Source organism: Dendrobates tinctorius, unplaced genomic scaffold (assembly GCF_039654945.1).
Source record: "Dendrobates tinctorius isolate UK_male_01 unplaced genomic scaffold, ASM3965494v1 ptg000293l, whole genome shotgun sequence".
Classification (NCBI taxonomy): Eukaryota; Metazoa; Chordata; class Amphibia; order Anura; family Dendrobatidae; genus Dendrobates; species Dendrobates tinctorius.
In genome coordinates, this window is record NW_027361960.1 from 8457920 (window position 1) to 8471046 (window position 13127).

The 13127-nt window shown below is 39.9% G+C and overlaps 1 protein-coding gene across 1 annotated transcript in view; it reads right to left on the reverse strand.

Moving 5' to 3' along the window:
- The window catches only part of NTPCR (nucleoside-triphosphatase, cancer-related), a 97698-nt gene that overhangs the window by 18688 nt on the left and 65883 nt on the right, over positions 1–13127 (reverse strand). Inside the window, exon 4 of the mRNA XM_073560101.1 lies at positions 3548–3757. Within this exon, the coding sequence (XP_073416202.1) occupies positions 3548–3757 (210 nt within the window). The remainder of the gene's footprint in view (positions 1–3547; positions 3758–13127) is intronic.

Below are 13127 nucleotides of genomic sequence, written 5' to 3' on the forward strand. Positions count from 1 at the left end.
TTCGCACTTACGCTCCGGTCACACTTAGCTCGTTCACACTCGCTCAGGCAGAAGATTTAAAAGATTTTTTTTTCCCTTTTACCAGCACACCACCCTGCTGCTCAATGCACTTCCAAAAGGCCATTTACTATCCTGCCGCTCATCATTTCCCATCACAATAATAGAAAAGCCGGCTTGCATGTCCTGGGAAGCCCATACAGCGCCCCCTAGCTGTCACGGGGGTCACTGCATCACAGGTGTAAGTACATCAGTGTCTGTTCCCTTCATTGTCCCCTCCCCCATTCTAGTTAAAGGATTGGCCTTATCTCAAACATGAATTTTTAAGTAGCTCAACAGTCTATACAAGCTCCAGGTTATGTATACATCTTTTAAACTCTAGGAAACCCGTCAAGTTTTTCAAGCAGAAGATGCTTCGGGATACGCTGGCGTCTATTTTTCTCAAGCGCCATCTGAGTTTTTAGGACATTTCCTCAGCATTTTACCAACAGTTTTATCAGCCAGCGTTTATCGGAGAGTTTTCCCTTGTTTCTTAAAAACTCTTCTTTACTGTCATTTTCTTGTTTTTCACTCCATTGAATAAGGAAGTAGCAACAGGGTTTTTTAAGCAAAAATTATGGGAAAACACTCCAAAAGATATCCAGGCATCCTCCTCAGGTCTTTGTAACTTTCTCATTGCCTTGCATTGTAAAGCACAGGGCGTCTTCCCATCAGAAATCGATAGAAGAATAGACATATTGCTTCTTTTAACCACTTGGCGGCTTTCAATTTCAAGAGTGGTTAGGAGAAGTTCCAAAGCCTAAACATATGCACGGCAAGTCGTTTTTCATAAAAATGTATATGTTCATTATTTTGAGAAAGTTCTGATTCCACTAGAGAATCGGCTTGACAAAAGACATTGTGTGTGCATAGCCTTACACAGAAAGGTATACATAAGAGGAACAGCCTCTCAGTGGAATTTGATGGAATAAGCAGCCTGTGCGAGTCTCTAAAAAGGAGCATCTCCCAGAGAAGGGGTCTACATTCATCAGGCCTATATGGTTTATTTTTTTATACATGGCATAAATATTTAAAATGGGAAAACCAATGGAAGGAATTATTTGGTAACCACCTAAGAGCAATTTGTAACCCTCATCTCATTTTTAATATCTTAGTTTTGACCACTGTGACATCTTGGGGGAAGGAGAGGCAGGGGTCAGTGTGACCGAGCTCTCCACCTACCAGCCCATGGCGGTTTTAATTACAGCAAGATCCTCTCTACCCATATAAATGTAGGCTTCAGTCTAGGAGAGCGATCACATTAGGTAGGTTCCCAGCAATGAAGGTCACCTTGCCTTGGCTGCTGGTCATGCATGAAATGGCCAATTTATGTGCCAAGTATGTTTGTTTTATCCAATTTTCTAGAGTAGTAATGCAATTCAGACTTCATATACTTCATGTTTGCATGTTATAGCACTACAGAATGCTACATTATTTGTTGGTTATGTATGAAGGATGGCAACCCCCAGTATGTGCCTGTACACACCAATTTTCTGGAAGTGATGGTCAGTCTATTGAAAAATGTGAGAAGAGATGGCCTGGTATGCCTTCTAAGGAAACAGAGAGGAAGCATTTTTTTTTTTTTAGAGCGTTGGACAGTGCAGCTGTATTTGCAAGTGAGTTCTCTGACGATTACTGCTAAACTTTAAATAGCATAGCATTTTTTCAGGCATGTTCCTATTCTCTAGGATAGGACAGGAAAATACATGGAAATCTTTTATGAACAAAAAAGGCCACAAAATTTAAGTAGTTTTTTACGAGTAAAAAGTAGTGCTTAAAGGGAATCTCAAAAACAAACATTTTTGGGCCAATGTACTATAACGGAGCCAAAAAATATGAAGAGATCCAGTGTGAGAATAAAATATCAAATTTTACTGAAAAAACATTAAAATTACAAAAATGCCCAGCATGAGGCGCTCAAAATATTCATCCATGAATTAGTGTAGTCACGCAGACAAATGTGGATCCTTACACATAAGTGAATATAGCTAATATCCCAAAGAGTATAATATCTCTATAAATGTAGAGGATATTCACACCATAGTATAGAAAAAATATATAAAGGTAAACCTGACCTGATATATGCAGCTTAAATAAATGACCACAGTGTCTAAATAACTGAATATATCGGGGCTAAAGAAATAAATAAAAAATTACTGTATAAGACTCCAGGGTTAAACCTAAAATCAAAAGGATAATATCTATGACAACACTAGTGACAAGTCACTCTAAATGTAATGGAAAACCACATTAGAATACAATTGAATAATGGTAACCCGGCCCAATATATGCTGCAAGCTTAAATAAATGACCTCAATGTCAGCAAGATTCAAGTATATCACAGCTGAAAAAATGCTAAAGGATTGCTGCATAAAGCCCCAAGGCTTCAACCTTAAAGTCAAGAGGATAATACCTGTAAAAACGCTGGTGACAGGTCACTGGTGACTGTGAATGGCGTGGCCTCCTTCACCCCAACGCGCGTTTCGCACTAGCTTCTTCCCTTGATAAAGGCCATCTTTCCGAAACGTGCTTCGAGGGGGGCACACCTGGGTGGACCCCATACATATACCAGGACAGGTAACATGTCTATCTAGATAGTTTATACATTATTTTTGCCACATTACCTGTTATTACCCCTTTGGTATTATTGTGACTTGAGATACTGCAATACATGTCTTGACTTTGTAATACCATGCATGGTTATATTATTAAGACTTTGGATAGTGTAATATATGTTTGAACTAGGCTATTATGCTATGTTAAAACTAATCCTTGTCTCTGTGGTCCTTTAACCCTTTGTGTGTCCCATTTTTGCCCATGTACTTTTTGTGGTCAACTGACCTCTATCCCACCACTTCCCTTATTCCTGATATACTTGAATAAAATTGGTTTGTATTTTCATATTTAATTGTGTTGGACTTTTTTTGATCGCTTCTTCTTTTCTCTATAAGCAATATTTTTTTGTGATTGTCCTAACTTGTCCATGTATAGACACATTACATAGTATTATACCTTTGTGTATATAAATTTTCATCTACTATCAATGCTTATATGGGTATTGCTACCATGAAACTCTTATCTTGTATATTAGTCATTTAATAATCTTCTCCCTCTGGGATTTTCGGTCCAGTGGGCGGTCCTATCAATGACTGACAGCTACCTTTGTATGGACACTTATATAAAGACAGCTATCAATCACTGATAGGACCACCCACTGGACTGAAAAATTACAGAAACAACACAGGGTTAAATGAGTAAAGAATCAGGTTATACTGAATATTTTCTGAGAGAACGATATATCAATCTGCTCAGCTCCCCCCTGCAACATGATGTCTGTAAATTGGAACTGCATTTTTATGATAATGGATTCCCTTTTAAACATCAAGTTTCACTAACAACAAGAAAAACAAATGAAATTACTAAAGAGAAAAGTCAAACTAAATTGAAAACTTATGTATGAACGTTTGCATCCAAAACTATATATTAAATATGTTAAAAAAAAATGACCTACATTAAACAGTTTAACATCTTGTCGATGTTTGATTTCTTCAACAAATGGTAGAAATCTCCCTCTGGATATCGGCAAACTTCCAAACACCACAGCTGATTGGTTATCCAAGATTTTTTTCACAGCCAAAATAAATGGTTGGCTAAATAGCTCCATTTTTCCGATTTCATCAATAACGCACACAGTTTTCTGCGATAGATTTGTGGTTGAAGTCTGAGAAAAAAAATTAAAATTAAAATATGTATGTTAAAATTATTGCACTGTATCATTTTGTAATGCTATGTGCATCAATAAAACACACTACAGACATGTAAAAGACTGATCTTGATAAAAAAAACCATGTTCAAGCACAAAGTTACAAAAGCTGTAAAAAAAAAAAACCATGCTCAGATTAAATCTCTGCAAAATGGTAGCTGATTCTGTCAAACTGGAGTAGCAGAATAATCCTTGTCTACTGATTGCACAAATTTTAAGCTCAGAATTTCAGATATGTTAATTAAAAAACAGGATTTTAGTTAATGGAAGGATTCTCTGCTAGTAATAAGCACAGGAAAAAGAAAATGCCATAAACCAACCAATAATGTTAAAGCAACCATTTATTGAAGAAAAAAAACACTTAAAACGCTTAAAATAATTGTCATTGATATGTCAAAATAAAGAGGAATAATGGCGGACAGCACCAAACAGATCCAGCATATACATACAGCATGCAATGTGCAAAGCACACATACTGCCAGTCTTAGAACACGTTTTTTCAAACAGGGCCCTGTAGGTTTGAATTTCGTTTTCTTTTAATAATAAAGATCTTCATTTAAAAACTGCATTTTGTGATTACATATGTTATCTTTGTCTAGCATTCAATTTTTTTGGTGATCTGAAACATTTAAGTGTGACAAACATGCAAAAGGATAGGAAATCAGGAAGAGGCACACACTTTTTCACACCACTGTATATCGGCGCCTCCCCTTGCGTGACATTGGCTGCAGGGTTCACATGTAGCATAACAATCAGCAGCTGCTGTTGAGCTACCGTGCACTCACTAGTTTCACTAGTCTGAGGCTCATCTGAGGCACAGAAGCCCAACAAAGGCTAAAGGCCACCGATTGGCTGCAGGGCTCATGTACATCACATCCACCCAGATACCGTCCCCTTCATGACCTTCCAATTTTGGTGGAATCGTTCACCTTACTCATAACTAAGGTTTTCAGGAAACTTAGCAAGATGGCTATGCAGAAGATGCACCCTGGTGCTCATGTTGCAACCAAGCATTTTGTAGCTCTCCCAAAGGTTTCTGGACAATTTTGGTGTAATTGTTTGCTCATGAATTTCCAATTTCCAAGAAAGTCCTTGATCTGGTCTTTGAATGATCACCAAGCATTCTTTTGGAGACCTGACATTGTCCCAATGAAATATTTCATCTTTGATGAGCTGCCAAATCTGTGCACCATCAAACACACCGGCCTTTATTTTTTCAAATGATAGGTTAGAAAATCTCAAATAGTCTCCATCAGTTCTCAAAGCTTAAACAATTTTCTTCATGAGACCCAGTTTTATGTGCAGAGGTAGGATTATAATGTACTTTCTGTCAACAAGTGGCTCATGTAGAATGTTTGTATCACCAGGTTGATGGTCAGATCATGGAGGCCAATTCCTCTGCACCCAATTCTTCTCACAAGATCTGCAGTCCCACACGCACATAGAAGAAAGATATTTGGTGTATAAGCGTTGCAAACCAGTAAGTAAGCATGCCATTCTAAGATCAACACAGATGATCCAATTGGGTTGCTGCTCAATAACTTTCTTTATGTCTCCGTATTCTTCAAAGAGAAACTTAATAACCATTTGGGATTGCACCAAATAAATTGTTATTGTGGAAGAAGGTACACTTTAAGTTCCGCTCTGCACTGGGGATGCAGTCAGTCTGGACGCCTGGTTACAGCCACCGCTCTGTATATTAGAGTGGTGATTGAGCCAGCGCCGATTCCGCTCTGTGACTGAAACTGTAATGCTGCAGGGGGAATAAAGTTCATTTTCTCCAATTAACATTCAGCTAAGTGCGGGCACCGGGTAGAATTATAACGCTATTAGCCTGCAGATTAACCCCATTTCTGAAGGTTAATAGCAGTTTTCTGGTGATCGGTTCCGTTTGAAGATGAAGGAGCTTAACAAAAAGAGCTGAACAGAAGCGTGGCAGACATGTCCCACAACTTTTTCAGAAAGAAAATTCTTCTGGATCAGGGTTTCTTCAAAAGGAGGTAACTATCAGTTTCAAACCCTTCTTGACAGGGTTCTTCTTTGCAACATTTGCCATTTAAACACCTGAAGAAGGTACTGGGAAGCATTCAAAGCAGCAAAAAAGGATTGACCTTTTGCTTACTTTATAGATAGCTGTTCCATTCAACTGGACGAGAAGAGGATCACAGTCTTCATACGAAACCTGCACTTCTCAGGCAAGGACATTGCTACGCTCTTGAGGCGGTTCTGCTAAATTGGTGAGGGAGCAATTCCACATACTGAACAGTTACAACTTCTGGACTCACAAGTGATCGATGTTAGGCTGCACAGGGAACTGACTTCCGAGGATGGACTACAGTACCTACCTCTGACATTCTCTTTGGGTATCTCATATGACCTCATCTACTACCCTGACATGCTACAAAATTGAAGATGCAGTAAGAGAGGGCATGTGTTTAAGATTGTAAGGAGAACACCTGCAAGGTTTAATCTTACTAAGGCGGTTCTGCACTTCTTCCTGGGTTAGGCAGATAAAACGTAATGGGGAGTTTACATTATGACTCTGCATTTCCCCTGGCAAATCCTTTTCCTGTGTAAACACTGTTGAGAAAAAAGTATTTAAAACATTTGCTTTTCCCACATCGCTCTCTATGATTTCACCCTCATTGTTCTTTAAAGGGCTGACACCATCAAATTTTAATCTTTTTACTGTTTATATAATTAAAGAATAGTTTGGGGTTTGTTTTACTTTCCTTAGCAATGAGTCTGTCAGCTTCCACTTTTGCTAAATGTATTTGTTTTTTACACATTTTATTTTTTTCTCTATAACTTTTTAATGCTTCTTCATTGCCTTCTTGTTTTAGCTTCCTAAATGCCTTGTTCTTGTTATTTATTGCCCTTTTTACATCCTTATTTAGCGACATTGGTGTTCTCCTGTTCCTAGCCCTTTTATTTCTGTACGGTATGGCTAGCTCGCAGTGGGTGCGTAAAACTGATTTAAATATTTCGCATTTATTTTCTGTGCTCCTATTTTTGAGGACATTGTCCCAATCAATTCGGCGAAGGTCCTCTCTAAGCTGATCAAACTTTGCTTTCCTGAAATTCAGCGTTTTTGTAACCCCCTTCCAGGGCACCTTACTGAAGGACAAGTATTATATTGTGGTCACTGTTCCCTAGGTGCCCATCGACTCGTACTTCTGTTATTCTATCTGGCCTGTTGCTTAAAATTAGGTCCAGAAGGGCTGTCCCTCTAGTTGGGCCCTGCACAAGTTGTGACAGATAATTATCCTTGGTTACTGACAGAAATTGGTTTCCTTTCTGAGATACACAGGTTTCAGTTTCCCAGTCTATGTCGGAGTAGTTGAAGTCCCCCATAATAATCACCTCATTGGGATTTGCTGCTTTGTCTATTTGTTTCAATAATACATTTTCAGTGGTTTCTGTTATATTTGGTGGCTTATAACAAACCCCTATGAGGATTTTATTACTTTTCCTTCCTTGTATCTCCACCCATAGAGACTCCACCTCTTCATTTCCCTCTTGTATATCTTCTCTTAGTGTGGGTTTTAAAGTGGACTTTATATATAGACAGACTCCACCCCCTTTCCTTTTTTTACGATCCCTCCTAAACAAATCATATCCTTGCAAGTTAGCCGCCCAGTCATAGCTGTCGTCTAACCATGTCTCAGTTATTCCTACTATGTCGTATTTTTCCTCATACATTACCAACTCCAGATCTTCAATCTTATTGGTCAGGCTTCTTGCATTGGTCAGCATGTAGGAAAGAAGTTTTGCTTCCTTTTTCTTAGCTTCCTTCTGAGTACCCTGTCTTGGGTCCTCTTTACCACATCTAGTATCCTTGATTAGTTTGTCCTTCTGCTGCATGTTCTTGTCTGCTGTTTTTCCTCCCATCCCCTCTTCTTCTAGTTTAAAGCCCTCATGATGAGTGTGGCAAGACTTCTGGCGAATGTGTGTTTACCAGGTTTTGTGAGGTGTATCCCATCTCTTGCGAGAAGTCCATCGTAGAGGTAATTCATGCCATGGACCAAGAATCCAAATCCTTGCTGCCTGCACCACCGTTGTAGCCAGTTGTTCACCTCTAGTATCCTATTCCATCTTCTGATGCCATGGCCATCGACTGGGAGGATTGATGAGAAAACAATCTGTACGTTCCGTTCCTTTATTTTCTTCCCCAGAATTTCAAAGTCTTCGCAGATAGTTGGTAGGTCATTTCTTGCCGTGTCGTTTGTGCCTACATGTATCAGTAGGAAAGGGTAGTCGTCCTTGGATTTGAGGATAGTTGGTATCCTGTTGGCCACATCCTTGATTTTTGCTCCTGGGAGGCAGCATACTTCTCGTGCGGTTATGTCCGGCCTGCAGATAGTTGCCTCCATGCCTCTTAGTAGTGAATCGCCCACAACTACCACTCTTCTTTTCTTTCCGGACGCACTGCTTGTTGCTCGTGTTTTTGAGTGTCATTTGTTTCCACTTTTGTTGACAGAATAACCTTTGCTGATAGTGTGTCTTCTCTTGTAGATACGGTATCATCCCATCTGCTGTGGGTAAAATTTTTGAAGGGTTTCTAAGGGATACCATTATGGAATATCTCAATGTTAATAAATGTTTAACTCCATATCAACATAGATTTATGAAGGACCGCTCCTGTCAAACTAACCTGATCAGCTTCTATGAGGATGTAAGCTCTCAAATGGACCAAGGAGAATCATTGGATGTCATTTATCTCGACTTCTCTAAAGCATTTGACACTGTCCTACATAAAAGATTGGTAAGTAAGATGAGAAAGCTTTGGCTAGGGGAAAATGTGTGTAGATGAGTAGGTAGCTGGCTTAGTGATAGAAAACAAAGAGTGGTTATTAATGGTGCATACTCAGATTGGGCCAGGGTTACTAGTGGGGTACCACAGGGTTCTGTATTGGGCCCCCTACTATTTAATATATTTATTAATGATCTAGTGGATGGCTTACACAGTAAAACATCAGTATTTGCAGATGATACAAAACTATGTAAGGTAGTTAACACAAAGGAGGACAGTTTGCAACTACAGACAGATTTGAGTAAATTGGAGAATTGGGCTGAAAAATGGCAAATGAGGTTTAACACAGATAAGTGTAAGGTTATGCACATGGGAAGGAGAAACAGATGCTATAATTACTTACTAAATGGGAAACTGCTGGGGAAATCAGACATGGAAAAAGACTTAGGCATCTTAGTCAATAAGAAGCTAAATTGGAGTGCCCAGTGTCAGGCAGCTGCCACCAAAGCAAATAGGATCATGGGATGCATTAGAAGTGGTCTGGGGACACGAGATGAAACCATAATTCTCCCTCTGTACAAATCACTCGTCAGACCACACTTGGAGTATTGTGTGCAATTTTGGACGCTCAAGAAAGACATTACTGAACTTGAAAGGGATCAAAGGCGGGCTACTAAAATGATAAATGGAGAAGGTTCACTACAACACCCAGAAAGGTTATCAAAATTAGGTCTATTTACACTAGAAAAGAGAAGACTTAGGGGAGACCTAATATATATGTACAAGTATATCAGAGGGCAATACAGAGATCTCTTCAATGACCTGTTTGTACCAAGGACTGTGACAAGAACAAGGGGGCATTCTCTTCGTTTGGAGGAAAGACAATTTCTGCACCAGCATAGAAGAGGGTTCTTCACGGTAAGAGCAGTGAGGCTCTGGAATTCTCTTCCTGAGGAAGTGGTGATGGCCAACTCACTGAATGAATTTAAGAAAGGAATGGATGCTTTTCTTGTGAGTAACAGTATAGAAGGTTGCGAATAACAGAATATTTTAGGTAGATGGTTGACCCAGCTTAGGGGAAGGAATTTTTTTTCCCTATGGAGAAAATTGGCTTCTACTCTGTGGATTTTTTGCCTTCCCCAGGATCAATAATGCAGAACAGCTGCACTAAAAATAGGCTGAACTAGATGGACATAAGGTCTTCCTTCGGCCTTCAAAACTATGTTACTATGTTTGTCAGGTCATAGCGCACAGCACGAAAGACTGTCCAAAGAATTCAACCTATTGAAAACGCATGGATGTTACGTTGCCACTTTTACATGTGGTTGTCCAGAGGAAGGAGTCGGCTTTAACTCTGAAACATGTTGACAAATAAACCACTTCTAATTAATTTATTCTATGATTTGTTCCTGAATCAGCAGCGCACTTGAAGTCCACCTACTCTGCTTTCTATTGTACACAAATCTGTGGACGTTACAGCGGCTGACAACTAGTCTATGATAGTGGTTGTGTCACACACAGCCCCTACAGGTGAGCAGCTTTCAATGAAATTGCCAACCTCAATACCTAGATGAGATCCTATTGCATTTTTTATCTTTTTACAGTAAAAATTAGAAATGACACATGGGAAAAGTATTGAAGACACTGAAATTTAATTAATACTTCATACAAAAGCCTTTATTGGCGATTTACAGCTTCAAGACACCTTCTGTATGTACAAGTCCCATGCATTGGTCAGGTGTGATTTTGACGCATTCTTCCAAACAAACACTATTCAAATCCTGAAGGTTTTGTGGGCTTCTTCTATGAATTCTGAGCTTTAGTTCCTTACATAAATTTTCTATTAGATTTAGATCAGGTGATTGGTTTCAGAGAAAGAAAATAAGGATGCTAAAATGGCCGAGCCAATTGAGAGTTTCTTTGGCTGTGTGTTTGGGATCATTGTCTTGCTGAAACATCCACCCTCATTTCATCTTCATCACTCTAGTAGATGGCAGCAGATTTTTTTTTCAAGAAAGTGCATTCATCCTTCCTTCAATCATTTGAAGTTTGCCACGGCCATATGCTGAAAAACAGCCCCACACCATGATGTTCCCATCTCCAAAGTTCACTGATTGGTATGGTGCTTTGGAGGTGATATGCAGTGCCTTTTAGCCTCCAAATGTTATGTGTATTAGGCTACTTTTAATACTTATACTTGCGTTTTTTTGCGCTGCATTTTTTGCGCACACAAACGCATTAAAAAACCGTATACAAACTCATACAAGCGCTGCGTTTTTTTACAGCATTTTTGTGCGCATGAAGCAAAAAAACGCAGCGTTTGTATGCATTTTCAATGCGTTTGCGTTTTTTTGCACATTGTTTGTCTTCACCAAAAAAAATTAAGATAACAACCTTGCAACACACACCACCAATGGGACATCAGTGGCGGTGTGGAATGGAAATATATAGACCCTGTCTACAGCCGTATTCTTCACATTTGCTTCATTTTTCTCGTGTCAACATGGATCTGCGCTGGAAGAGTTTTCACTTCAACTTGGATTTGGACATCGCGATGGCTAGGGCATATGCAGTTGCTTGCCATGAACAAAGGAAGAGAGAGAGACAGCGAAGACGGCAGCGGCGGCGTTTGTGGATACATCCGATTGCTGAACTCTGGGAGAGCCGTGGGGCGTACCACACCCTCTACAGCGAGCTACAGGCAAACCCGGATAAATTTACAGATTATATATCCGAATGTCCCAAGAAAGCTTCAGGGATTTGCTTGCTCGTGTCCAAGAATCCATCCGGAGACAGGACACACAGCTCCGTCGAGCGATTCCTCCTGAGGAACGGCTCCTGGTGACATTACGGTACGTAATATTTAAAAACCAAGAGGGGTGTCTGATTTTTTTTGTGACATGTACAAATCAAAACCTGGCCTAATTATTTTTCTTGAATGTACTAATTTTTTATTTTATTGTTTTAAAAAACCATATACAGAAATATTAATTTTACTTCTTTCTCTGTTTCGCAGATCCTGGCGACTGGAGAGACCCTATCTTCAATACACTTCCAGTACCGTATTGGAATCTCCACTTTGTCTGGAATTGTTGCGGACACCTGCCGGGCTCTCTGGAACGTTCTTTGTCCAGAATTTATGCCCCTGCCCACCGCTGAAAAGTGGATGGAAATTGCTGACAAATTCTGGACAGTCTGCAAAGTCTGCAATTTCCCCAACTGTTTGGGAGCTGTTGATGGTAAACACATACGGATCATCAAACCCAAAAGAACTGGATCGGAGTACTATAATTACAAAAAGTACTTTTCAACAGTACTCATGGCCATTGCGGATGCCGGATGTATGTTTGTAGCAGTGGACATTGGAGCATTTGGCCGTGGTAATGACTCCCAGGCTTTTAAAAACTCAGACATGGGCCGGAGGTTGTACGGCAACCAATTTAATTTCCCTATGCCACGGCCTCTTCCCCACACCGAAGCTCCACCACTGCCCTTTGTAATGGTTGGGGATGAGGCTTTTCAAATGTGCGCAAACCTACTGAAACCCTACTCCAGCCGTGACTTGGACCACACCAAAAAAATCTTTAATTACAGGCTGACCAGGGATAGAAGAACTGTAGAGTGTGCTTTTGGAATTCTTGTCTCCAGATGGCGAATTCTCGGCACAGCCATTAATCTTAAACTTGAAACAGTGGATGAGGTGGTTAAGGCGTGTGTGGTTCTACATAATTTTGTGATGGCTAAAGAGCACCCGACCTTTGAACTCGATGATGCTGCTCGTAATCCATTGCCTGAATTCACTCAGCACCCTCTCAGGTCATCCGTTGAAGTTGGCCAAATGAGGGACCAATTTGCGGCTTACTTTATCTCTGATGTAGGACGGGTGCACTGGCAAGGTGAAATGGTGTAAAAATGTTTTCGTATGTGTATATTAATAAAAAACCTGTTTTGATACCTGTACCGAGTGCACTATGTCTTTTTACACTCCAATAAAATAAACAACTTCCCATGTATACCTGTGAATTCATGATGTTCTCACACCTGGGCAGGTAAATAAACATACGAGTTAAACTGCAGCATCGCTAGTCTGCGTGAAATATATTGGTACGTAAGCGACGCTGCAGGTTAATCATCATATGTGTATTCACCTGCCCATGATTGATAAATAGTTATGATACTAGGCCTGGGTATTGGCCATAGGCCTGGTTATTGGCCATATGATGTGTATTTTACCCATCAGTTGATTCAACACACACTTAGTAAGAGTATGTTGTTAATTACAAGGTATATCTATAATCCCCCTGGCCTAGTATCACAATAAGTGAAATGAAGATGGTAAAAACAGCCCATCCTCAAAACACTTTTTATGACACCTTGCAAAGATTAAGGCCTCTTTCACACTTCCGTTTTTGACAATCAGTCAAAATCCGCCAGGTTTTGAAAAAAACGGATCCGCAATTTTTTTTTGCGGATCCGTTTTTTTCCCCATTGAGTTGCATTACTGGCGGATCTTGACTGATGGTCATCCGTTGGAGCCGTTTTTGTGAGGATCCCCCAAATTTTTTTTCATCCTGA